General features: G+C 43.3%; 1 protein-coding gene across 1 annotated transcript in view; it reads right to left on the bottom strand.

The window, feature by feature from the left end:
• LOC311099890 (relaxin receptor 2-like) overlaps positions 1-25,268 on the bottom strand; it is a gene marked incomplete at its 5' end in the record, with an annotated part of 178,084 nt that overhangs the window by 24,527 nt on the left and 128,289 nt on the right. The window contains 7 exons of the mRNA XM_084140610.1: positions 732-877; positions 14,661-14,890; positions 15,209-15,280; positions 17,323-17,394; positions 17,750-17,821; positions 20,310-20,381; positions 23,485-23,556. Coding sequence (XP_083996736.1) covers positions 732-877; positions 14,661-14,890; positions 15,209-15,280; positions 17,323-17,394; positions 17,750-17,821; positions 20,310-20,381; positions 23,485-23,556 — 736 coding nt within the window. The remainder of the gene's footprint in view (positions 1-731; positions 878-14,660; positions 14,891-15,208; positions 15,281-17,322; positions 17,395-17,749; positions 17,822-20,309; positions 20,382-23,484; positions 23,557-25,268) is intronic.

Below are 25,268 nucleotides of genomic sequence, written 5' to 3'. Positions count from 1 at the left end.
ACCCTGTAGTAGAACAGTAGACCCTGTAGTAGAACAGTAGATCCTGTAGTAGAACAGTAGACTGCCCGTCTGTTTCTACTCTCTTGCCGACCATGGAATTGTCCTGCCAAACAGACTGGGACCCAATGAGTGACAATGATTTGGCATGATGGCACAAACAGACTGGGACTACTAGAACATGGTGATCCTCCAGACTTGTTCAGGGGAAACAGATTAAACACTCAGGCTGCGTCCCAAACGACACACCAAACGGCACCCTAAACTAGTGCACTGTAGGGTGCCGTTAGGAACACTTCCTCAGACATTTATTGGGAGAGGAAATATATTCAGAACATTGTGAGTTAGCCTGCAGACAGGACATGACGTTCTGGAAGAATCAGAATGAGAACAGAGCAATATATTAAAACTTCACTTTGGGAAACGTGCTTTTTTTTGTTTTAATTTTTTGTTTTTTAATTTTGTACTTATCTATTATTTACTAAAAAACTGCATTGTTGGTTAAGGGCTTGTAAGTAAGCATTTCACTGTAATGTCTACACTTGTTGTATTCGGCGCATGTGGTGGCAAATAACATTTGATTTGATTTGATTTGATTTATGTCCGTTAACCGAATCAGATAACTATACTCATCATCCTCATGGTACCTCTGAGGACTTTCTCTCTATCCACAGGTGTGTGTGTGTGTGTGTGTGTGTGTGTGTGTGTGTGTGTGTGTGTGTGTGTTAATTCACCTCTGAGGAGAGCATAGCCAGGAATCCGATGGTTCGACATTCCACACTCTCCATCCACAGGAGAGCGTTCCGATTGTACTCCCCTCGGAACTTCACATCAAACACACCGACAAAGAACAGATACACTCCCATCAGACAGTCTGCACCTGGGGAGAACGAGAGAGCGAGATCTCTAATACATTTTCACTGACTGTAAATTTGCGATGGGGTTCAAGAGTTCAAGATTTTATCTGGGTAGTTTGGTCTTGTGTTGAGAGAGATGGTGAGAGAGAGAGAGAGAGAGCTAGAAATTAAAAAGGAAATAGTCTTAACAGAGAAAAATGTCCTCCTTTTTGCCTATATCCCCCCCACTAGAATCCCCATACATTAATGAAGACAGCTGCTCCATCCTAAAGGGTGAGGTCAATCATTTCCAGGCCCAGGGACATGTACTAGTATATGGACAATAACATTACATTCTTAGCACACAGGGCAACAAGCACTTACCTGGAGGTGACAGCTTTCCCTCCCAAATATACCCCCCTGGACACAATTATGACAAAACAACCAACAAAAATGGGTCACAACTCCTGCAGCACTGTCACATGCAGGGTCAGTACATAGTCAATGGTAGGCTTCAAAGGGGACTCCTAAGGTAGGTACACCTACAGCTCGTTCCCAGTAGTACTGTAGATTACTTAATCACCATCCTCAACCCAGAGTCTCTTAGGGCATTCACAGTCAGCCCACTGACACCCCTATCAGATCACAGCAAAATCACAGTCTATTTGAACAGAGCAATACTCAATCATGAGGCATCAAAGCCAAAGGAACTGAATAATATTAAGACATGCTATAGATGGAAGGAAAGTAGAGTAGAAACCTACCAACAATCTATTGGTCAACAATAAATCCAATCCTTTTAGACAATTTCCTGGACAAAATGTTTCACTGTAATAGTGAAGGTATAAACTTGCATGTAGAAAACCTAAACAGTATATTTGACATTTCAGCTTCTCTATCAAATCTAAAAATGTCAAGCAGACAAACAAAAAAACAAAAACAAAAAAAACAATGACAAATGGTTTGATGAAGAATGCAAAAACCCTAAGAAAGAAATTGAGAAACCTATCCAACCAAAGACATAGAGACCCAGAAAACCTGAGCTTACAGTGAATCACTAAAACAATACAGAAATACGCTAAGAAAAGATAAGGAACAGTACATTAGAAATCATCTCAATGTGATGGAAGAATCCATAGAATCAAATCACTTCTGGGAATATTGGAACACACTTAACAAACAACAACACGAAGAGTTTTCTATCCAAAATGGAGATAAACCACTTCTCAAATCTTTTCGGCTCTATAACAAAGAACAAACAGCAAAAACATATACACTGTAAATCTTAGAATAAGATGTTAAAGATTACCAGAACCCACTGGATTATCCAATTATAATGAAACTACAGGACAAAATACAAAACCCTCCAACCCCAAAAGGCCTGTGCTGTTGATGGTATCCTATATTAAATGATAAACTCTTTAACATCATCCTCAGCTCTGGCATCTTCCCCAATATTTGGAACCAAGGACTGATCACCCCAATCCACAAAAGTGGAGAGAAATTCAACCCCAATAACTAAAGTGGGATATGTGTCAACAGCAACCTTGGGAAAATCCTCTGCATTATCATTAACAGCATACTCCTACATTTCCTCAGTGAAAACAATGTCCTGAGCAAATGTCAAATAGGCTTTTTACCAAATTACCGTACAACATACCACGTATTTACCTTGAAAACCCTAATTGACAAACAAATAAACCCAAAACAAAGGCAAAGTATTCTCATGCTTTGTTGATTTGAAAAAAGCTTTTGACTCAATTTGGCATGATGGTCTGCTATACAATTGATGGAAAGTGGACTTGGGGGAAAAACATACGACCTTATAAAATCCATGTACACAAACAACAAGTGTGGGGTTAAAATTGGCAAAAAACACACACATTTCTTTCCACAGGGCCGTGGGGTGAGACAGGGATGCAGCTTCAGCCCCATCCTCTTCAACAATAATATCAACAAATTGGCAAGGGCACTAGAACAGTCTGCAGCACCCGGCCTCACCCTGCTAGAATCTAAAGTCAAATGTCTTCTGTTTGCTGATGATCTGGTGCTTTTGTCCCCAACCAAGGAGGGCCTACAGCAGCACCTAGACCTTATGCACAGATTCTGTCAGACCTGGGCCCTGACAGTAAATCTCAGTAAGACAAAAATAATGGTGTTCCAAAAAAGGTCCAGTTGCCAGGACCACAAATACAAATTCCATCTAGACACCGTTGCCCTAGAGCACACAAAAAACTATACATACCTCGGCCTAAACATCAGCGCCACAGATAACTTCCACAAAGCTGTGAACGATCTGAGAGACAAGGCAGGAAGGGCCTTCTATGCCATCAAAAGGAACATAAAATTTGACATACCAATTAGGATCTGGCTAAAAATACTTGAATCGGTTATAGAACCCATTGCCAAAACAAAAGTAAAGTCTTCTCATGTTTTGAAGAACTCAATTTGGCATGAGGGTCTGCTATATAAATTGATGGAAAGAGATGTTGGGGGAAAAACATACAACATAAAATCAATGTACACAAACAACAAGAGTGCTATTAAAACAGACATATTTCTTTCCTCAGGGTCATGGGGTGAGACAGGGATGTAGCTTGAGCCCCACCCTCTTCAACATACAGTGAGGGAAAAAAGTATTTGATCCCCTGCTGATTTTGTACGTTTGCCCACTGACAAAGACATGATCAGTCTATAATTTTAATGGTAGGTTTATTTGAACAGTGAGAGACAGAACAACAACAACAAAATCCAGAAAAACGCATGTCAAAAATGTTATAAATTGATTTGCATTTTAATGAGGGAAATAAGTATTTGACCCCTCTGCAAAACATGACTTAGTACTTGGTGGCCAAACCCTTGTTGGCAATCACAGAGGTCAGACGTTTTTTGTAGTTGGCCACCAGGTTTGCACACATCTCAGGAGGGATTTTGTCCCACTCCTCTTTGCAGATCTTCTCCAAGTCATTAAGGTTTCGAGCCTGAAGTTTGGCAACTCGAACCTTCAGCTCCCTCCACAGATTTTCTTTGGGATTAAGGTCTGGAGACTGGCTAGGCCACTCCAGGACCTTAATGTGCTTCTTCTTGAGCCACTCCTTTGTTGCCTTGGCCATGTGTTTTGGGTCATTGTCATGCTGGAATACCCATCACGACCCATTTTCAATACCTTGGCTGAGGGAAGGATGTTCTCACCCAAGATTTGACGGTACATGGCGCTGTCCATCGTCCCTTTGATGCGGTGAAGTTGTCCTGTCCCCTTAGCAGAAAAACACCCCCAAAGCATAATGTTTCCACCTCCATGTTTGACGGTGGGGATGGTGTTCTTGGGGTCATAGGCAGCATTCCTCCTCCTCCAAACACGGCGAGTTGAGTTGATGCCAAAGAGCTCGATTTTGGTCTCATCTGACCACAGCACTTTCACCCAGTTCTCCTCTGAATCATTTGGCAAACTTCAGACGGGCCTGTATATGTGCTTTCTTGAGCAGGGGGACCTTGCGGGCGCTGCAGGATTTCAGTCCTTCACGGCGTAGTGTGTTACCAATTGTTTTCTTGGTGACTATGGTCCCAGCTGCATTGAGATCATTGACAAGATCCTCCCGTGTAGTTCTGGGCTGATTCCTCATCGTTCTCATGATCATTGCAACTCCACGAGGTGAGATCTTGCATGGAGCCCCAGGCCAAGGGAGATTGACAGTTATTTTGTGTTTCTTCCATTTGCGAATAATCGCACCAACTGTTGTCACCTTCTCACCAAGCAACTTGGCGATGGTCTTGTAGCCCATTCCAGTCTTGTGTAGGTCTACACTCTTGTCCCTGACATCCTTGGAGAGCTCTTTGGTCTTGGCCATGGTGGAGAGTTTGGAATCTGATTGATTGCTTCTATGGACAGGTGTCTTTTATACAGGTAACAAGCTGAGATTAGGAGCACTCCCTTTAAGAGTGTGCTCCTAATCTCAGTTTGTTACCTGTATAAAAGACACATGGGAGCCAGAAATCTTTCTGATTGAGAGGGGGTCAAATACTTATTTCCCTCATTAAAATGCAGATCAATTTATAACATTTTTGACATGCGTTTTTCTTTATATTCTGTCTCTCACTGTTCAAATAAACCTACCATTAAAATTATAGACTAATCATTTCTTTGTCAGTGGGCAAACGTACAAAATCAGCAGGGGATCAAATACTTTTTTCCCTCACTGTACTGTGCCTATAGAAAGTCTACACCCCCATTAAATGTAATTTTACCTACAGATCTACACAACCTACTCCATATTTTAAAAGTGAAAGAAAGTTATAGAACATTTTCCAAATTAAGGAAAAATAAGAAAAACAAAGATGTCTTGATGGCATATGTCTTCACACCTCATTTTAACATTAATGCTTGGTGGAAGCACCTTTGGCAGCCATTACAGCTGTGAATCATTTGGAATAAGATTCTACAACTCTTAGGGCAACATATATATGTTGTTTTTGTCAACATTGCTCAAGCTTGTTGGTTGGAATCATTGATGGACAGCAATGGGGGATTAGCTAGAACTTTCTTTCACTTTGAACAAACTTGAAGAAACAAGGCTATCACTCCATTTTGCAACGCCATGCCATACCCTGTGGACGGCACTTGATTGGAGCCAATTTCCTCCTACAACAGGACAATGACCCAAAGCATAGCTCCAAACTATGCAAGAACTATTTAGGGAAGAAGCAGTCAGCTGGTATTCTGTCTATAATGGAGTGGCCAGCACAGTCACCGGATCTCAACCCTATTGAGCTGTTGTGGGAGCAGCTTGACCGTATGGTACGTAAGAAGTGCCCATCAAGCCAATCCAACTTGTGGGAGGTGCTTCAGGAAGCATGGGGTGAAATCTCTTTAGATTACCGCAACAAATTGTCAACTAGAATGCCAAAGGTCTGCAAGGCTGTAATTGCTGCAAATGGAGGATTCTTTGATGAAAGCAAAGTTTGAAGGACACAATTATTATTTATATTAAAAATCAGTATTTCTAACCTTGTCAATGACTACATTTCCTATGCATTTTGCTATATTTCCTATTCAAACTAATTTCATGTATGTTTTCATGGAATAAAATGACATTTCTAAGTGACCTTTGAACGTTAGTGTATATACGTGTTTGTTTTGGGCTTCGTCCCCGTTGTTTTTGCATGACGTACCTTGTGTTGGGTGGAGAAATAAAAAACCCTATTACGTATTCCTGCACCTATCTCCTATCATTATACAACGTGACACCCAGTCCCTGGCGTTGACATGCATACCCATAACATTATGCTGCCACCACAATACTTGAAAATAGAGAGGGTTTCACTCTGTGTTGTATTGGATTTGACCCAACTCTGTAGTTTTTAATTTAGGCCAAAAAGTTAATTTATTTGCTGTGTTATCTTGCAGTATGTCATACAGGTCAGTAATATGTGTCATGGATCCCCCCGATACTGCTGCTCATTCCATTCACCAGTCCCGGAGGTCTACGTCCCCGGCTTTCAAGGCATCACTGACATGGATCATTACCACCTTCCCCGGACTGTCTTGTCTCATTACGCACACCTGGTTCCCATTCCCCTTGATTAGTATGTGTATAGGACTCCCGAGTGGCGCAGTAGTCTAAGGCACTGCATCGCAGTGCTAGCTGTGCCACTAGAGATCCAGGTTCGAACCGGGAGACCCATGGGGAGGCGCACAATTGGCCCAGTGTTGTCCAGGGTAGGGGAGGGAATGGCCGGCAGGGATGTATCTCAGTTGGTAGAGCATGGCGTTTGCAACGCCAGGGTTGTGGGTTCGATTCCCACGGGGGGCTAGTATGATTATAATTTTTTTAAAATAATGTATGCACTCAATAACTGTAAGTCGCTCTGGATAAGAGCGTCTGCTAAATGACTAAAACGTAAATGTACATATTTTACATTTTAGTCATTTAGCAGACGCTCTTATCCAGAGCGACTTACAGTTAGTGAGTACATACATTTTCATACTGGCCCCCCGTGGGAATCAAACCCACAACCCTGGCGTTGCAAGCGCCATGCTCTACCAACTGAGCTACAAGGAGGCCTATATGTGCCCTCTGTTCCCCATTGTCGATTATTGTCCCATGTCCGTTGGTCTCGTGAGTATCGTGTATTGTTTAGAGATTGTGCTCTTGTTATTACGGGTCTCGTCCCGTGTATTGTTTAGAGATTGTGCTCTTGGTATTACGGGTCTCACTCTTTTGTTTGGGTTACATCCCTGTGTAATATATATACGTGTTTGTTTTGGACTTCGTCCCCATCGTTGTTCCTTTTGTTGGGTGGAGAAAATAGAAGCCCTATTACGTATTCCTGCGCCTGGCTTCAAATCCTCATACAACGTGACAGAATAATCAACCCATAAAAATGGAGACAGTGGGAAAGGCCGAGCTGGCGACCATCGTAGAGACAGTCCAGCATTACGAGGTCTGTCTCTCCAGACTCGGCAGCGCCATGGACAGCGTGCTGGCAACCATCCTGCGGTTGGAGGGGAAAGTGCAGTCCCTCCAATCTCCAGCATTGGTTCCGGCACCAGCCCCCACACCACCACTACATGCCTCCGTTCCATCTGAGCCGGTCCGCGGAATACCACTGTCCCTCCCGGAGCGCTTTGATGGTGTGCCAGCGAGATGCAAGGGATTCCTTCTGCAATGCGACCAGTACCTCGCTCGCTACGCCGAGGCTGTCTCTGGGAGAAACAGGGTTGCCACTGTCATCTCGGCACTGACCGGACGGGCCCTGGACTGGGGTGCTGTGGTTTGGAAAACGGGCGGACCCGAGGTTGAGTCCTACGAGCACTTCACCCTCCTCTTCCGCTCGGTGTTTGATCATCCTGTGGAGGGCTGAGAGGGGGGTGAGCGTCTACTCCGACTACGCCTGGGATCTAGGACTGCCTTGGTGTTTGCCCTTGAGTTCCGGACCATCGCGGCCTCCACCGGATGGAACGAGTCAGCTCTGGTCACCGTGATCCGCAGCAGACTGCAGGAGGAGGTACAGATGGAGTTAGCCTGCCATGATGACAACCTGTCACTCGACCAGCTCATTAGCATGGCGATCCGATTGGACAACCTCCTGCGGTCCCGACGAAGACCTGCGCAGAATCCGGAGCCCATGGCTACACCTGCTCCGTGGCCAGAGCCGATGGAGGTGGGCTCTGCACGTTTGCCCAAGGCAGAGCGTAGGAGAATGAGGAATCTGGGCCTCTGCTCCTATGGTGGAGAAAGGGGTCATTTCTTCCCGACCTGCCCTCTATCCACTAATAGGCGAGGAGGTGACAAGCCAGGGAATTCCCCTGCTCCAACCCAGGCAGAGGAGAGGCAGGAAGAGGAGACCCCCATCATCTCTCTGCTCCGTATCATTGCGCCAGTGGTGTGGGATGTGGACGCTGACATACGGCAGGCCCTGCGTACGGAACCCACACCTGCACAGTGCCCGGAGAACCGCGTGTCGGGTTATCCTGGAATAGGCCGTACCATCGCCTGCCTGACTGAGAAGTACTGGTGGCCCACCTTGGCTAGGGACGTCCGGGTTTACGTCTCTTCCTGCTCCATCTGTGCACAGTCAAAGTCACCCAGACACCTCCCTTATGGAAAGCTCCTTCCCCTGCCGGTTCCACAACGACCCTGGTCTCACCTCTCGGTGGACTTTGTAACTGACCCTGACCTTCCCCCCTCCCAGGGGAACACCGCCGTTCTCGTCGTTGTGGACCGATTTTCCAAAGCTTGTCTCCTCCTTCCTCTGCCTGGGCTCCCGTCGGCCATGCAAACTGCAGAGGCTCTTTTTACGCACGTCTTCCGGCACTATGGGATCCCGGAGGACATTGTGTCAGACCGTGTATTGTGCTCTTGGTATTATGGGTCTCGTCCCGTGTATTGTTTAGAGATTGTGCTCTTGTTATTACGGGTCTCGTCCCGTGTATTGTTTAGAGATTGTGCTCTTGTTATTATGGGTCTTGTCCCGTATATTGTTTAGAGATTGTGCTCTTGTTATTATGGGTCTTGTCCCGTGTATTGTTTAGAGATTGTGCTCTTGGTATTACGGGTCTCGTCCTGTGTATTTTTTAGAGGTTTACACCTCACTCTTTTGTTTGGGTTACATCCCTGTGTTATATATATATATATATATATATATATATATATATATATATATATATATATGTGTTTGTTTTGGGCTTCGTCCCCGTCGTTGTTCATGACGTACCTTGTGTTGGGTGGAGAAAAGAAAACCCCTATTATGTATTCCTGCGCCTGTCTTCAAATCCTTATACAACGTGACAATATGGAGAGAATGCAATATTGTTGAGCCCTTTGTATTTTCAAGTATCGTGGTGGCTGCGTCATGTTATGGGCATGCTTGTCACCGGCAAGGACTGGGGACTTTGTTAGGATCAAAATAAAGATGAAAGGAGCAAAGTCCAGGTAAAAAGTTAAAGGAACACCCACCTCAGTCTACTGAAAACCTAACCCTGGGATAGGGTTTTATTTTTCTGCGGGACAATTAAACAATGTTTTTTTGCAAAAGACAAAACATAATGGCTTTCCAAGTGGTGTTGGGTGTTCCTGAGTGATCTAGTCTCTTACATCTGCTTAAAAAATCAGAGACATGGTTTAAATATTGCTGGCAAATTTTCTGAGCCTGAGTAATTTCGACAAAAACGATGGATTTGGAAAGTATTCAGACCACTTGACTTTTTCCACATTTTGTTATGTTACAGCCTTATTCCAAAATTGATTCAATTGTTTTTTTCCCTCATGAAATCTACACACAATACCCCGTAATTACAAAGCAGAAACCGTTTTTAGAATCTTTTGCAAAATAATAATAATAATAATAATAATGAAATATCTAATTTACATAAGTATTCAGACCCTTTATCCAGTACTTTGTTGAAGCACCTTTGGCAGCGATTACAGCCTCAAGTCTTCTTGGGTATGACGCTACAAGCTTGGCACACCTGTATTTGGGGAGTTTCTCCCATTCTTGTCTGCAGATCCTCTCAAGCTCTGTCAGGTTGGATGGGGAGCGTTGCTGCACAGGTATTTTCTGTTCTCTCCAGAGATGTTCAATCTGGTTCAAGTCCAGGCTCTGGCTGGGCCACTAAAGGACATTCAAAGACTTGTCCCAAAGCTACTCCTGCTTGTCTTGGCTGTGTGCTTAGGGTCGTTGTCCTGTTGGAAGGTGAACCTTCGCCCCATTCTGAGGTCCTGAGTAATCTGGAGAAGGTTTTCATCAAGGGTCTCTCTGTACTTTGCTCCGTTAATCTTTGCCTCGATCCTAACTAGTCTCTAAGTCCCTGCCGTAGAAAAACAACCCCACAGCATGATGCTGCCACCCCCATGCTTTACCGTAGGGACGGTGCCAGGTTTCCTCCAGACGTGACACTTGGCATTCAGTCCCAAGAGTTCAATCTTGGTTTCATCAGACCAGTGAATCTTGTTTCTCATAGTCTGAGAGTGCTTTAGGTGCCTTTTAGCAAACTCCAAGCGGGCTGTCATGTGCCTTTTACTGAGGAGTGGCTTCCGTTGGCCACTCTAGCATAAAGGCCTGATTTGTGGAGTGCTGCAGAGATGGTTGTCCTTCTGGTTTCCCATCTCCACAGAGGAACTCTGGAGCTCTGTCAGAGTGACCATCGGGTTCTTGGTCACCTCCCTGATCAAGGCCCTTCTCCCCCGATTGCTCAGTTTGGCTGGGCGGCCAGCTCTAGGAAGAGTCTTGTTGGTTCCAAACTTCTTCCATTTAAGAATGATGGAGGCCACTGTGTTCTTGGGGACCTTCAATGCTGCAGACATTTTTTGGTAACCTTCCCCAGATTTGTGCCTCAACACAATCCTGTCTCGGAGCTCTACGGACAATTCCTTCATCCTCATGGCTTGGTTTTTGCTCTGACATGCACTGTCAACTGTGGGACCTTATATAGACAGGTGTGTGCCTTTCCAAATCATGTCCAATCAATTGAATGTACGACAGGTGGACTCCAATCAAGTTGTAGAAACATCTCAAGGATGATCAATGGAAGCAAGATGCACCTGAGCTCAGTTTCGAGTCTCATAGCAAATGGTCTAAATACTTATGTCAATAAGTTATTTCTGTTTTTTATTTTGAATAAAATAGCAACATTTTCTAAGAACCAGTTTTTGCTTTGTCATTATGGGGTATTGTGTGTAGATTGATGAGGAAAAAAATAATGTAATACATTTTAGAATAAGGCTGTAACGTAACAAAATGTGGAAAAAGTGAATGGGTCTGAATACTTTCCGAATGCACTGTATATCAATGAATTGGCAAGGGCACTGGAACAGTCTGCAGGACCCGGCCTCAACCTGCTAGACTCTGAAGTCAAATGTCTACTGTTTGCTGATGATTCAGTGCTACTGTCCCCATCCAAGGAGGGCCTATAGCAGCACCTACTGTAGATATTATGCACATATTCTGTCAGACCTGGGCATTGACAGTGAATCTCAGTAAGACAAAAATAATGGTGTTCCAAAACAAATGGTGTTCCAGCTGCCAGAACCACAAATACAAATTCCATCTAGACACTGTTGCCTTAGAGCACACAAAAAAACTATACCTACCTTAGCCTAAACATCAGCGCCACAGGTAACTTCCACAAAGCTGTGAACGATCTGAGAGACAAGGCAAGAAGGGCCTTCTATTCCATCAAAAGGAACATAAAATTCGACATACCAATTAGGATCTGGCTAAAAATACTTGAATCAGTTATAGAACCCATTCCATTGCCTTTTATGGTTGTGAGGTCTGGAGTCCGCTCACCAACCAAGAATTCACAAAATGGGACAAACACCAAATTTAAACTCTGCATGCAGAATTTAGCAAAAACATATTCTGTGTACAACGTTAAACACCAAATAATGCATGCAGAGCAGAATTACCTAAAAGGAAGCAATTCTCATACCTTCCATAACAAAGCCCTCACCTACAGAGAGACGAACCTGGAGAAGAGTCCCCCTCAGCCAGCTGGTCCTGGGGCTCTGTTCACAAACACAAACAGACCCCACAGAGTCCCAGGACAGCAACACAATTAGACCCAACCAAATCATGAGAAAACAAAAAGATAATTACTTGACACATTGGATTTTTTTATCCGCAAAAAACAGAGCAAACTGGAATGCTATTTGGCCCTAAACAGAGAGTACACAGTGGCAGAATACCTGACCCCTGTGACTGTATCCAAAATTAAGAAAAACTTTGACTATGTATAGACTCAGTGACCATAGCCTTGCTATTGAGAGGTCGCTATAGGCAGACCTGGCTCTCGAGAGAAGACAGGCTATATAAATATGCCCACTGCCCACAAAATGAGTTGGAAACTGAGCTGCACTTCCTAACCTTCTGTCAAATGTATGACCATACTAGAGACACATATTTCCCTCAGATTACACAGACCCACAAAGATTATTATTATTATGTATTTTTTCGACAAACTTCCATACCAATTAGGTGAAATACCACAGTGGGTCATCACAGCAGCACAAGAAAAGGGCAACCAGTGAAGAACAAACATCATTATAAATACAACCTATATTTATATTTATTTATTTGTTATTTATTTATTCTACTGTATACCTCTTTATTTTCCCTTTCATACTTCAACTATTTGCATTATTGTTACAACACTACAGCTAATAACAGTGGTGTGCAGAACGGCATCTCGGAATGCACAACTCGTCGGTCCTTGTCACGGATGGGCTGTTGCAGCAGACGACCACACCGGGTTCCACTCCTATCAGCTAAAAACAACAAAAAGAGGCCAGGTTGCTCAAGCTCAACTTTGAAATTCGACAACCAGATCCGGCCACTAGGGGCAGCGGTGAGCGCTATTACTATCAAGTAGGCTTGGGTTTTGCTAAAGCGTTGTGGATGGATGGGCGAAAGCCACGAGCTCCGGCTCCAAGGGTAACGTGTTCAATCCCAGTGCTAGGCACTCGCGTTTTTAAATGTTCTTAATTTTTTTACTTAACCATTCAGAATCAATGCCTCAACTTAACCGTGGAGTTGTTTTTGTTTTAACCCTATCCCAAATCTTAATCCCTTAATTTAACAATTCGTAAATAATGCTTAAACTTAACCTTAGAAATGTGACGTTTATGGAGAAAATTGTCCGATTCTGCAGTGAGTCTGTGAGAGATAGGGGACAGCAGGATCTGGTATGGGGAAGAGAGATATAGGGGACAGCAGGATCTGGTATGGAGAAGAGAGACATAGGGGACAGCATGATCTGGTATGGGGAAGAGAGAGATAGGGGACAGCAGGATCTGGTATGGGGAAGAGAGATATAGGGGACAGCAGGATCTGGTATGGGGAAGAGAGATATAGGGGACAGCAGGATCTGGTATGGGGAAGAGAGAGATAGGGGACAGCAGGATCTGGTATGGGGAAGAGAGACATAGGGGACAGCAGGATCTGGTATGGGGAAGAGAGACATAGGGGACAGCAGGATCTGGTATGGGGAAGAGAGAGATAGGGGACAGCAGGATCTGGTATGGGGAAGAGAGACATAGGGGACAGCAGGATCTGGTATGGGGAAGAGAGACATAGGGGACAGCAGGATCTGGTATGGGGAAGAGAGACATAGGGGACAGCAGGATCTGGAATGGGGAAGAGAGATATAGGGGACAGCAGGATCTGGAATGGGGAAGCAGGAAAGACAAGATGGTCTGGAGCTGGCTAAGTTGAGTTTCATTTAGACCTGCCTGGCCTGCTGACACATTTACCTTGACTGAGATCTACACAGTGGAGAGGGATGGGGGAGAGAGACGAGAGGAGAAGAGAGGAGAGAGGGATGGGGAGAGATGGAGGAGAGGAGAAGGAGGAGTTGGTTGTGAAATAATAGAGAGAAAGAGAGGGAGAAAGAGAAAATATGAAAGAGAGGAAAATAGGCTATAGTGAGCTGCCCATAGAGACAGATAGATGTCTCATCTTTGTATCTGTGTCATTATAGCGTCTGTGACAGCATGGGAAGAGCCATTGAGGCTATCTCCATTTTGAAGTGGTAACTATTCTTCTTCACGATTGGCTGATCCCTACTAATGACCTGGTTGGACATGACTCCAACAGGGTCACCAGGAGGGATCAGCCAATGAAGTTGGAAGTCCCACCCAGTTGACTACATTAAAATGGTAGAAGCCCTCAATGGTACTGCCCATGGTAATACGGCCCTTTGGACCCTAGAGACCTCTATCATTCTCTATGGAGCCGCCCTTTCTCTCTGACCTGCCACCAGTCCGCAAGAAAACAGGGAGAAGAAGACATGAGGAGAAAGACGGAGGAAGAAAAGAGAGTAGAGGAAGGAGGGATGAGAGACGAGAGGTAATGACTGATAGATTAGTAACATCAGTTTGTTGTGACAGCAGGTCCAGAGAGAGAGACAGGGAGAGAGATTGAGAGAGAGAGATTGAGAGAGTGAGAGAGAGAGAGAGAGAGAGAGAGAGAGAGAGAGAGAGAGAGAGAGAGAGAGAGAGAGAGAGAGAGAGAGAGAGAGAGAGAGAGAGAGAGAGAGAGAGAGAGAGAGAGAGAGAGAAAGTGAGAGAGACGCAGAGAGAGAAACAGAGATGGAGAGAGAGAGAAAGAGAGAGAAAAAGAGAGAAAGAAAGCGAGCGAGAGTCAGAGAGAGAGAAAGAGAGGCTGTAAGGAGCTGTCTTGTCTGATCTGTCATGGGGTCTCCATCTGAGATCAGCAGCTGCTCTGACCTGATGACTGTCACTCACAGTGTGAGTGTGTGTGCCTGTGTGTGTGTGTGCCTGTGTGTATTTGTGTATGTGTGCATGCATATAAACATTCTATATAACTCACAGCAGAGGACTTTGATGCAGGCAGCATGCAGGTTGTTCTCTGCCCTGATCAGAGACCTCATCCCGATGACGAAGATGTTCCCGAAGCATGTGATGAAGGCCATGACCCACACAGAGACCCTGAGCACCACGTTGGCTAACAGGTCCTCGAAGGAAGAGATACCGTCTGTGTTGGGCTTACACGTTCTCACGTGGGGCGCATAGGAACAGTACTGGAATGTCTTGAAGTAGCTACGGGGGGGGGGGGGGGTCATGTACAGGACATATAGTATAGAATGTGAAGTAGAGGACATATAGTATAGAATGTGATGTACAGGACATATAGCATAGAATGTGAAGTAGAGGACGTATAGTATAGAATGTGATGTACAGGACATATAGCATAGAATGTGAAGTAGAGGACATATAGTATAGAATGTGATGTACAGGACATATAGCATAGAATGTGATGTACAGGACATATAGCATAAAATGTGATGTACAGGACATATAGTATAGAATGTAATGTACAGGATATATAGTATAGAATGTGATACAGTATGTACATACATGTGTGAGAGGTTTCCCATGGGTACAAACATCTTCGTCTGGATGTCTGGAATCTCAATACCCTCCAGACCTCTAAAGACAAGACAACACACAGTGTATTAACTTGATTAGATTTATTTACCATAGATAGTCAACATGTATCTTCCTATAGTGTATGGTACTGGTAGATACTGTTAGGTTCTGGTAGGTACTGGTAGATACTCGTAGGTACTGGTAGTGTACAGTACCGGTAGGTACTGGTAGGTATTGTTAGGTACTGGTAGATACTGTTTGGTTCTGGTAGGTACTGGTAGATACTCGTAGGTACTGGTAGTGTACAGTACCGGTAGGTACTGGTAGGTATTGTTAGGTACTGGTAGATACTGTTAGGTACTGGTAGGTACTGGTAGATACTCGTAGGTACTGGTAGTATATGGTACTGGTAGGTACTGGCAGGTATTGTTAGGTACTGGTAGGTATTGTTAGGTACTCCTAGGTACTGGTAGATACTTGTAGGTACTGGTAGTGTACGGTACTGGTAGATACTCGTAGGTGCTGGTAGTGTATGGTACTGGTAGGTATTGGTAGGTACTGTTAGTGTATGGTATTGGTAGGTACTGGTAGGTATTGCTAGGTACTGGTAGATACTGTTAGGTACTGGTAGGTACTGGTAGATACTCGTAGGTACTGGTAGTATATGGTACTGGTAGGTACTGGCAGGTATTGTTAGGTACTGGTAGGTATTGTTAGGTACTCCTAGGTACTGGTAGATACTTGTAGGTACTGGTAGTGTACGGTACTGGTAGATACTCGTAGGTGCTGGTAGTGTATGGTACTGGTAGGTATTGGTAGGTACTGTTAGTGTATGGTATTGGTAGGTACTGGTAGGTATTGGTAGGTACTGGTAGGTATTGGTAGGTACTGGTAGGTATTGTTAGGTACTGGTAGTGTACAGTACTGGTAGTTCCTAGTAGGTGTTGTTAGGTACTGTTAGTGTACAGTACTGGTAGTTACTAGTAGGTGTTGTTAGGTACTGGTAGTGTACGGTACTGGTAGTTACTAGTAGGTGTTGTTAGGTACTGGTAGTGTACAGTACTGGTAGTTACTAGTAGGTGTTGTTAGGTACTGGTAGTGTACAGTACTGGTAGTTCCTAGTAGGTGTTGTTAGGTACTGTTAGTGTACAGTACTGGTAGTTACTAGTAGGTGTTGTTAGGTACTGGTAGTGTACGGGTACTGGTAGTTACTAGTAGGTGTTGTTAGGTACTGGTAGTGTACGGTACTGGTAGTTACTAGTAGGTGTTGTTAGGTACTGGTAGTGTACGGTACTGGTAGTTACTAGTAGGTGTTGTTAGGTACTGGTAGTGTACGGTACTGGTAGTTACTAGTAGGTGTTTTTAGGTACTGGTAGTGTATGGTACTGGTAGTTACTAGTAGGTGTTGTTAGGTACTGGTAGTGTACGGTACTGGTAGTTACTAGTAGGTGTTGTTAGGTACTGGTAGTGTACGGTACTGGTAGTTACTAGTAGGTGTTGTTAGGTACTGGTAGTGTACGGTACTGGTAGTTACTAGTAGGTGTTGTTAGGTACTGGTAGTGTACGGTACTGGTAGTTACTAGTAGGTGTTGTTAGGTACTGGTAGTGTACGGTACTGGTAGTTACTAGTAGGTGTTGTTAGGTACTGGTAGTGTACGGTACTGGTAGTTACTAGTAGGTGTTGTTAGGTACTGGTAGTGTACGGTACTGGTAGTTACTAGTAGGTGTTGTTAGGTACTGGTAGTGTACGGTACTGGTAGTTACTAGTAGGTGTTGTTAGGTACTGGTAGTGTACGGTACTGGTAGTTACTAGTAGGTGTTGTTAGGTACTGGTAGTGTACGGTACTGGTAGTTACTAGTAGGTGTTGTTAGGTACTGGTAGTGAACGGTACTGGTAGTTACTAGTAGGTGTTGTTAGGTACTGGTAGTGTACGGTACTGGTAGTTACTAGTAGGTGTTGTTAGGTACTGGTAGTGTACGGTACTGGTAGTTACTAGTAGGTGTTGTTAGGTACTGGTAGTGTACGGTACTGGTAGTTACTAGTAGGTGTTGTTAGGTACTGGTAGTGAACGGTACTGGTAGGTGATATGTGTACTACTCACAGGGACTGGAGCTGGGTCAGGTGATCAAAGTGACCCGGGTGGATGTGGAACAGAGGATTATGGGATATGTTCCTGTGACAATAAGTAAACAACAAGTTAAAAAGTGATCTGTCTGACAGGCAGATGGACAGGCAGGCAGGTATTCTGTGACTAACTGTGACAAACAGTTTTTAACTGTCAGTAGAACAGCATCTGTCACCTTTAATTAAGCCCTGTTTGTCAGAGGTAATGCCACGTTTCCAGGGTCAGAGGAGAAGCAGACATAAAAAGTCCTGTATTGTTAGACTCACAGCGTGAGGAGAGACTTTAATCTCTTAAAGCTGTTAAACTGAGGTAATTAACAGTATATATTTGTCATTTCTTAAGTCCTTTTTATCAGATGTTATGCCGTGATCGGGTGCCATTTGGGACACAGTCTGCGACTCACAGTTTGACGAGAGACTTTAGGCTCTTAAAGGTGTTGTTGGGGAGTTCAGTAATCCGGTTGTCCGACAGGTCTCTGGAAAACAGAAGGAGAGAAAAAACAGAGGGAGGGGAGAGAGAGGGAGGGGGGGGGGGGAGAGAGAGAGAGGGAGAGATAGCAGGAAGGGAGAGAGAGAGGAGGAGGAGGGGGGAGAGAGAGGGGGAGGGAGAGGGGGAGGGAGAGAGCAACCAAATCATGAGAAAACAAAAAGATATTTACCTGGCACACTGGAAAGAATTAACAGCAAAAACAGAGCAAACTAGAATGCTATTTGGCCCTAAACAGAGAGTACACAGTGGCAGAATACCTGACCATTGTGACTGACCCAAACTTAAGGAAAGCTTTGACTATGTACAGACTCAGTGAGCATAGCCTTGCTATTGAGACAGGCCGCCGTAGGCAGAACTGGCTCTCAAGAGAAGACAGGCTATGTGCACACTGCCCACAAAATGAGGTGGAAACTGAGCTGCACTTCCTAACCTCCTGCCAAATGTATGACCATATTAGAGACTCCTATTTCTCCTTGATGTTACACAGGCCCACAAAGAATCGAAAACAAACCCAATTTTGATAAACTCCCATATCTATTGGTTGAAATACCACAGTGTGCCATCACAGCAGCAAGATTTGTGACCTGTTGCCACAAGAAAAAGGCAACCAGTGAAGAACAAACACCATTGTAAATACAACCCATATTTATGTTTATTTATTTTCCCATTTGTACTTTAACTATTTGCACATTGTTACAACACTGTATATATACATAATATGCCATTTGAAATGTCTTTATTATTTTGGAACTTTTGTGAGTGTAATATTTACTGTTAATTTTTTATTGTTTATTTCAATTTTGTTTATTATCTATTTCACTTGCTTTGGCAATGTAAACATATGTTTCCCATGCCAATAAAACCCTTAAATTGGAGAGAGAGAGAGAGAGAGAGAGAGAGAGAGAGAGAGAGAGAGAGAGAGAGAGAGAGAGAGAGAGAGAGAGAGAGAGAGAGAGTGAAACAAAAGAACACGGAGTGAAATAAAATGAATGACACTTGCTTGCAGGTGATTTGGATTAAATTAAAGTCCTACTCACTGCTCCTCTCCATTGCAATATTTTACTCTTTAATTGCTCATCTTTCAACATTTTAATAGCTAACCTTTCAAACTATTTAAAGGTAACCTTTCAAACTGTTATAAGTTCTCTTGTATAAGAGACAGACATGTCAGTGATAGAATGAAAGGTAGACAGAATGACAGGTAGACATAATGTCAGATAGACAGAATGAAAGGTAGACAGAATGACAGGTAGACATAATGTCAGATAGACAGAATGACAGGTAGACAATTAGACAGAATGACCCGTAGACAGGTAGACAGAATGACAGGTAGACAGGTAGACAGAATGACATGTAGACAAGTAGACAGAATGACAGGTAGACAGAATGACAGAATGACAGGTAGACAGAATGACAGGTAGACAAGTAGACAGAATGACAGGTAGACAGAATGACAGAATGACAGGTAGACAGAATGACATGTATACAGAATGACAGGTAAGCAGGTAGACAGAATGACAGGTAGACAGAATGAATGAATGATGTAGTAGTTACTCACAGTTCTTCCAGCACCACCAGCAACTGAAATGTGTTCTACTCACAGGGCTATTGTTCTACTTCTCATTGTTCAGTTAGGGTTCTACTCACAGTTTAGTTCTATTGTTGTAGTTCTCATTGTTCAGTTAGGGTTCTACTCACAGTTTAGTTCTATTGTTCTACTTCTCATTGTTCCGTTAGGGTTCTACTCAGTTTAGTTATATTGTTGTAGTTCTCATTGTTCCGTTAGGGTTCTACTCACAGTTTAGTTCTATTGTTCTACTTCTCATTGTTCCGTTAGGGTTCTACTCACAGTTTAGTTATATTGTTCTACTTCTCATTGTTCCGTTAGGGTTCTACTCACAGTTTAGTTATATTGTTCTACTTCTCATTGTTCCGTTAGGGTTCTACTCACAGTTTAGTTATATTGTTCTACTTATCATTGTTCCGTTACGGTTCTACTCACAGTTTAGTTATATTGTTGTAGTTCTCATTGTTCCGTTAGGGTTCTACTCACAGTTTAGTTATATTGTTCTACTTCTCATTGTTCCGTTAGGGTTCTACTCACAGTTGAGTTATATTGTTCTACTTATCATTGTTCCGTTAGGGTTCTACTCACAGTTTAGTTCTATTGTTGTAGTTCTCATTGTTCCGTTAGGGTTCTACTCACAGTTTAGTTCTATTGTTCTACTTCTCATTGTTCCGTTAGGGTTCTACTCACAGTTTAGTTATGTTGTTCTACTTCTCATTGTTCCGTTAGGGTTCTACTCACAGTTTAGTTCTATTGTTCTACTTCTCATTGTTCAGTTAGGGTTCTACTCACAGTTTAGTTCTATTGTTGTAGTTCTCATTGTTCCGTTAGGGTTCTACTAATAGTTGTCAATGTTCAGTTAGGGTTTTACTAATAGTTGTCATTGTTCTGTTAGGGTTCTACTCACAGTTCTTCTAGAACCACTAGAGACTGAAAAGTGTTCTCAGGAAGAGTTGTGATCTTGTTGTCCATTAGGAGCCTGTCAGGGACAGAGAGTATCACTACAGTTTAGTTGTTTCAAACACTTATTTATCACACACACGCATGCACGCACGCGCGCACGCACGCACGCACACACACACACACACACACACACACACACACACACACACACACACACACACACACACACACACACACACACACACACACACACACACACACACACACACACCTTACCTGACACATAAACAATAACACACAGTCACACCTCCCCCATATACCTTACCTGACACATACAAACTGCACTACACAATCACACCTTGGGACACCTTGGGACACAGACTATAATATCTCATAAAACAGCTGTTAGATTGATTCAGTGTCAGTAACAAGCTGCCAAGAGTTTATTTTATGAGAAATACATAAAAAAACATAATCATATTTGTAATAAACATCAATACAGGAGATAAATATTCTAGCTAAATATTGGTCGCTCAAGATCCACTTCGAAATCCGATGTTCGTCCAGGGGGCCTCATTTATCAACTGTAAATGTCTTACTGAATTCTAGCATAAGTGAAGATTAAAGGATTTGCGTGTGCAACAAATGATTGGGATTTATCGCACGCAACATATACGCATGTTTTCATTGATAAATCAAAACGATACAATATTTCTGCGCTTGTGCACGAGCGCTACAACTCTGCCTGGAAAACAACCTCCATTCACCTTACATGGTAACAAAAACACCCTCATTTTCTGTATGATTTGGAGAGGATGGAACTAGGCCATGATAGTTTCTAAAATAAAGTGTAACGAAGATGCTGGGAGTCAGGAAGCAGGTGCAGTCGGTGAGTCTGATAAGAACAAACATAGAGTGGATACAGGAACAAGAGTAGCGTCTGAACATAACACTGAAACAATACTGCCTGATGGGTGATAACAAAGGAGTGCCAGATAAAGGGGGAGTAATCAGGGAAGTGATGAAGTCCAGGTGTGCCTAATGATGAGGCGCAGGTGTGGGTTGCCAGGACCAGTGGTGGGTTGCCAGGACGGTGGTTAGTAGACCGGCGACGTCGAGCGCCGGAGAGAGGGAGCTGGAGTAGATGTGACATAAAGTCCAATGGCAAATGTTATCACATTTCTGTAGAGTTGGGGGCAGAATGTTTTAATCTTTTGCAATGACCTTTTCAAACAGAAAATGCATGCCACCTATAGCGAGTGCCAAACACTGGCCGCGCATTCTGCAAGATTGATTGTTCTTTCGAACAATTTAAAACTAAATGCAAAAGACGAATTGTTGTTCAATATTTTGTTTATCAATACATGATTGTGTTTCTATTTCCTGCCTTGGTATAGGCTCTCAGATTAAATAGGCTATTATGTCGCGCTCATATCGCACAGCAATACTGTCCAAAACACCTTGACATTTGACGTTTGGAGCAATTTCGAAATTTGACTTTTAGCGAAACGTGGACAAATGCCAGAATCTGAAGTAAAATGTATCAAACCGTGAGATCTTGTTGAATATTCACCACTGATGTTGGTACTGAGTCAGTCACAAATACAGCAATCTATCACACACACACACACACACACACACACACACACACACACACACACAGACACAGCTGTCTAATCCTGAGTGTGTGAATCATCATTATATTCCCATGGAGGAGTACGCACAATTGGCCCAGCGTCCTCCGGGTTTGGCCGGTGTAGGCCGTCATTGTAAATAAGAATTTGTTCTTAACTGACTTGCCTAGTTAAATAAAGGTAAAATAAAATAAAAATAAATAAAAACAGCATTATATCTAAATGAGAGAGAGAGAGAGAGAGAGAGAGAGAGAGAGCAACAGAGAGAGAGAGAGAGAGAGAGAGAGAGAGAGAGAGAGAGAGAGAGAGAGAGAGAGAGAGAGAGAGAGAGAGAGAGAGAGAGAGAGAGAGAGAGAGAGAGTGAGGGAGAGAGAGTGAGGGAGAGAGAGTGAGGGCTTATAGAGAAAATAGAGCGAGACCATCAAGGTATGTAGCAGAACTGATTTGACCAGAGGACTCCAGGTAATACAAACAGAGTGGGACTCCTACCAGACTAACATTGTGTCTGTAGAGATTCCCCTTTGAGATGTACTACTATGAGTTCACTGCGTTTTAAAACCACGCCTGTAGGATAGAGAGACAGGGGAAATTAGTGTCTGTCCCAAATGGGACCCTATTACCTATACAGGTAGTGCACTATATACGAAATAGGTTCCCATTTGGGACACAACCTTAACAAACCAACACTGTCTCAACAGAGACTCCTCTTTCAGATAACAGTTTTAAAACCATGCCTGTAGGAAACGAGCTAATTTCACATTGAGATTTCCTTCGAGATACGTGTTTAATGATGTTGCAAAGTGATGTTTGCCGGATATCGGATCAGACAGGGATATCCAAACAAACTCAAGTTATCTTCGAGGGAGAATCTGTAATGTACCACAGAGGAAGGAAAGAAAGTTCTAGGAAAATACAGATAGGAACTCAGATCATCTAGGAGACCGACAGAGACACACCACAGATACATTCATGTCCTGACAGACTGACAGGTTGTTTTGGAGGAAAACAATTGTTTCCTGTTGATGCATTCCAAGACAGCAGAGGTAGAGAGAGGTCACATACAAAAGTGCATACAGTTGCAGTGTACACACACCCACAAACACACACACAGTCTTGCGCAGCTAACCTTGTGGGGACATACAACTCAGTCCCATTCAAAATCCTATTTTCCCTAACCCTAAACCTAACCCTAACCTGTACCGTTACCCTAACCCTAACCCTAACCCTAACCTTAACCTTAACCTTAACCTTAACCCTAACTCCTTACCCTAACCCTAACCCTAAAACAAACCCTATCTCCTAACCCTAACCCTAAACCTAATTCTAACCCTAACACTAATTCTAACCTTAACCCTAAACCTCCTAAAAATAGCATTTTACCTTGTGGGGACCAACAAAATGTCCCCAGTTGGTCAAATTTTTGTTGTCCTATTCTTGTGGGGACTTCTGGTTAAACACGTCCACACAGACACACAGACACAGACACAGACACAGAGACACAGACACACACGTAGAGACGCATGCACAGCAGTACTTTGCACTTACAGTACTGTGAGCTGGTTGCAGGTCATCAGAGTAGAGTAGTTGATGGTTAAGACCTGGTTCCCCTCAAAATCCCTGAAGAGAGGGGGAGAGAGAGAGGGGGGGGGGGAGAGAGAGAGAGAGAGAGAGAGAGAGAGAGAGAGAGAGAGAGAGAGAGAGAGAGAGATAGAACATTGGTGTCCACTTTTGGCTTACACACTCCTGTCTCTTTGTTCGCAGCAGGATTCATCTTCTCCTTTCACACTGGAGAGAGATACGGCTTTGTGTGTGTGTGTGTGTGTGTGTGTGTGTGTGTGTGTGTGTGTGTGTGTGAAGCAGAACGCAGCAGCAGTGTGGGAGTTGGGTTGTTTGATAAGTCAGGAACAGACTCTCCCAATTAGAGCAAACACACACAAACTGCAAGAGTAGAATTATTATTATTATTTTTTAAATAATAATATATTTTAACAGTTTAGAAAGGAGAACTTCTATAATTAATCTCTGGCTGCATGTTGAAACAGTTTGTAATATAACTAGATAGGGATAATCTCTTTCTGTTTGTTAGTCTCTCAGAAGTCTGTCTTTATGTCGTTTTCTAAGGATGGGATGGTATGGGATGGATGGAAGGCAAGATAAATAGATGGCTGGATGGTCGGTTAGATAGATGTCTAGACAGATGGGATGATAGATGTCTAGACAGATGGGATGATAGATGTCTAGACAGATGGGATGATAGATGTCTAGACAGATGGGATGATAGATGTCTAGACAGATGGGATGATAGATGTCTAGACAGATGGGATGATAGATGTCAGAAAGATGGGATGATAGATGTCTAGACAGATGGGATGATAGATGTCTAGACAGATGGGATGATAGATGTCTAGACAGATGGGAGGATAGATGTCTAGAAAGATGGGATAATAGATGTCAGACAGATGGGATGATAGATGTCAGACAGATGGGATGATAGATGTCAGAAAGATGGGATGATAGATGTCTAGATAGATGGGATAATAGATGTCTAGACAGATGGGATGATAGATGTCTAGACAGATGGGATAATAGATGTCTAGACAGATGGGATGATAGATGTCTAGACAGATGGGATGATAGATGTCTAGACAGATGGGATAATAGATGTCTAGACAGATGGGATGATAGATGTCAGACAGATGGGATGAAAGATGTCTAGACAGATGGGATAATAGATGTCTAGACAGATGGGATGATAGATGTCTAGACAGATGGGATGATAGATGTCTAGACAGATGGGATGATAGATGTCTAGACAGATGGGATGATAGATGTCAGAAAGATGGGATGATAGATGTCTAGACAGATGGGATGATAGATGTCTAGACAGATGGGATGATAGATGTCTAGACAGATGGGATAATAGATGTCAGACAGATGGGATGATAGATGTCAGACGGATGAGATGATAGATGTCAGAAAGATGGGATGATAGATGTCTAGACAGATGGGATAATAGATGTCAGACAGATGGGATGATAGATGTCAGACAGATGGGATGATAGATGTCTAGACAGATGGGATAATAGATGTCTAGACAGATGGGATGATAGATGTCTAGACAGATGGGATGATATATGTCTAGACAGATGGGATGATAGATGTCTAGACAGATGGGATGATAGATGTCTAGACAGATGGGATGATAGATGTCTAGACAGATGGGATGATATATGTCAGAAAGATGGGATGATAGATGTCTAGACAGATGGGATGATAGATGTCTAGACAGATGGGATGATAGATGTCTAGACAGATGGGATGATATATGT

Source organism: Coregonus lavaretus, assembly GCF_964263955.1.
Source record: "Coregonus lavaretus genome assembly, chromosome: 24".
NCBI lineage: Eukaryota > Metazoa > Chordata > Actinopteri > Salmoniformes > Salmonidae > Coregonus > Coregonus lavaretus.
The sequence above is the reverse complement of the archived record's forward strand: the minus strand, read 5'-3'. Positions and strand labels throughout refer to the sequence as shown.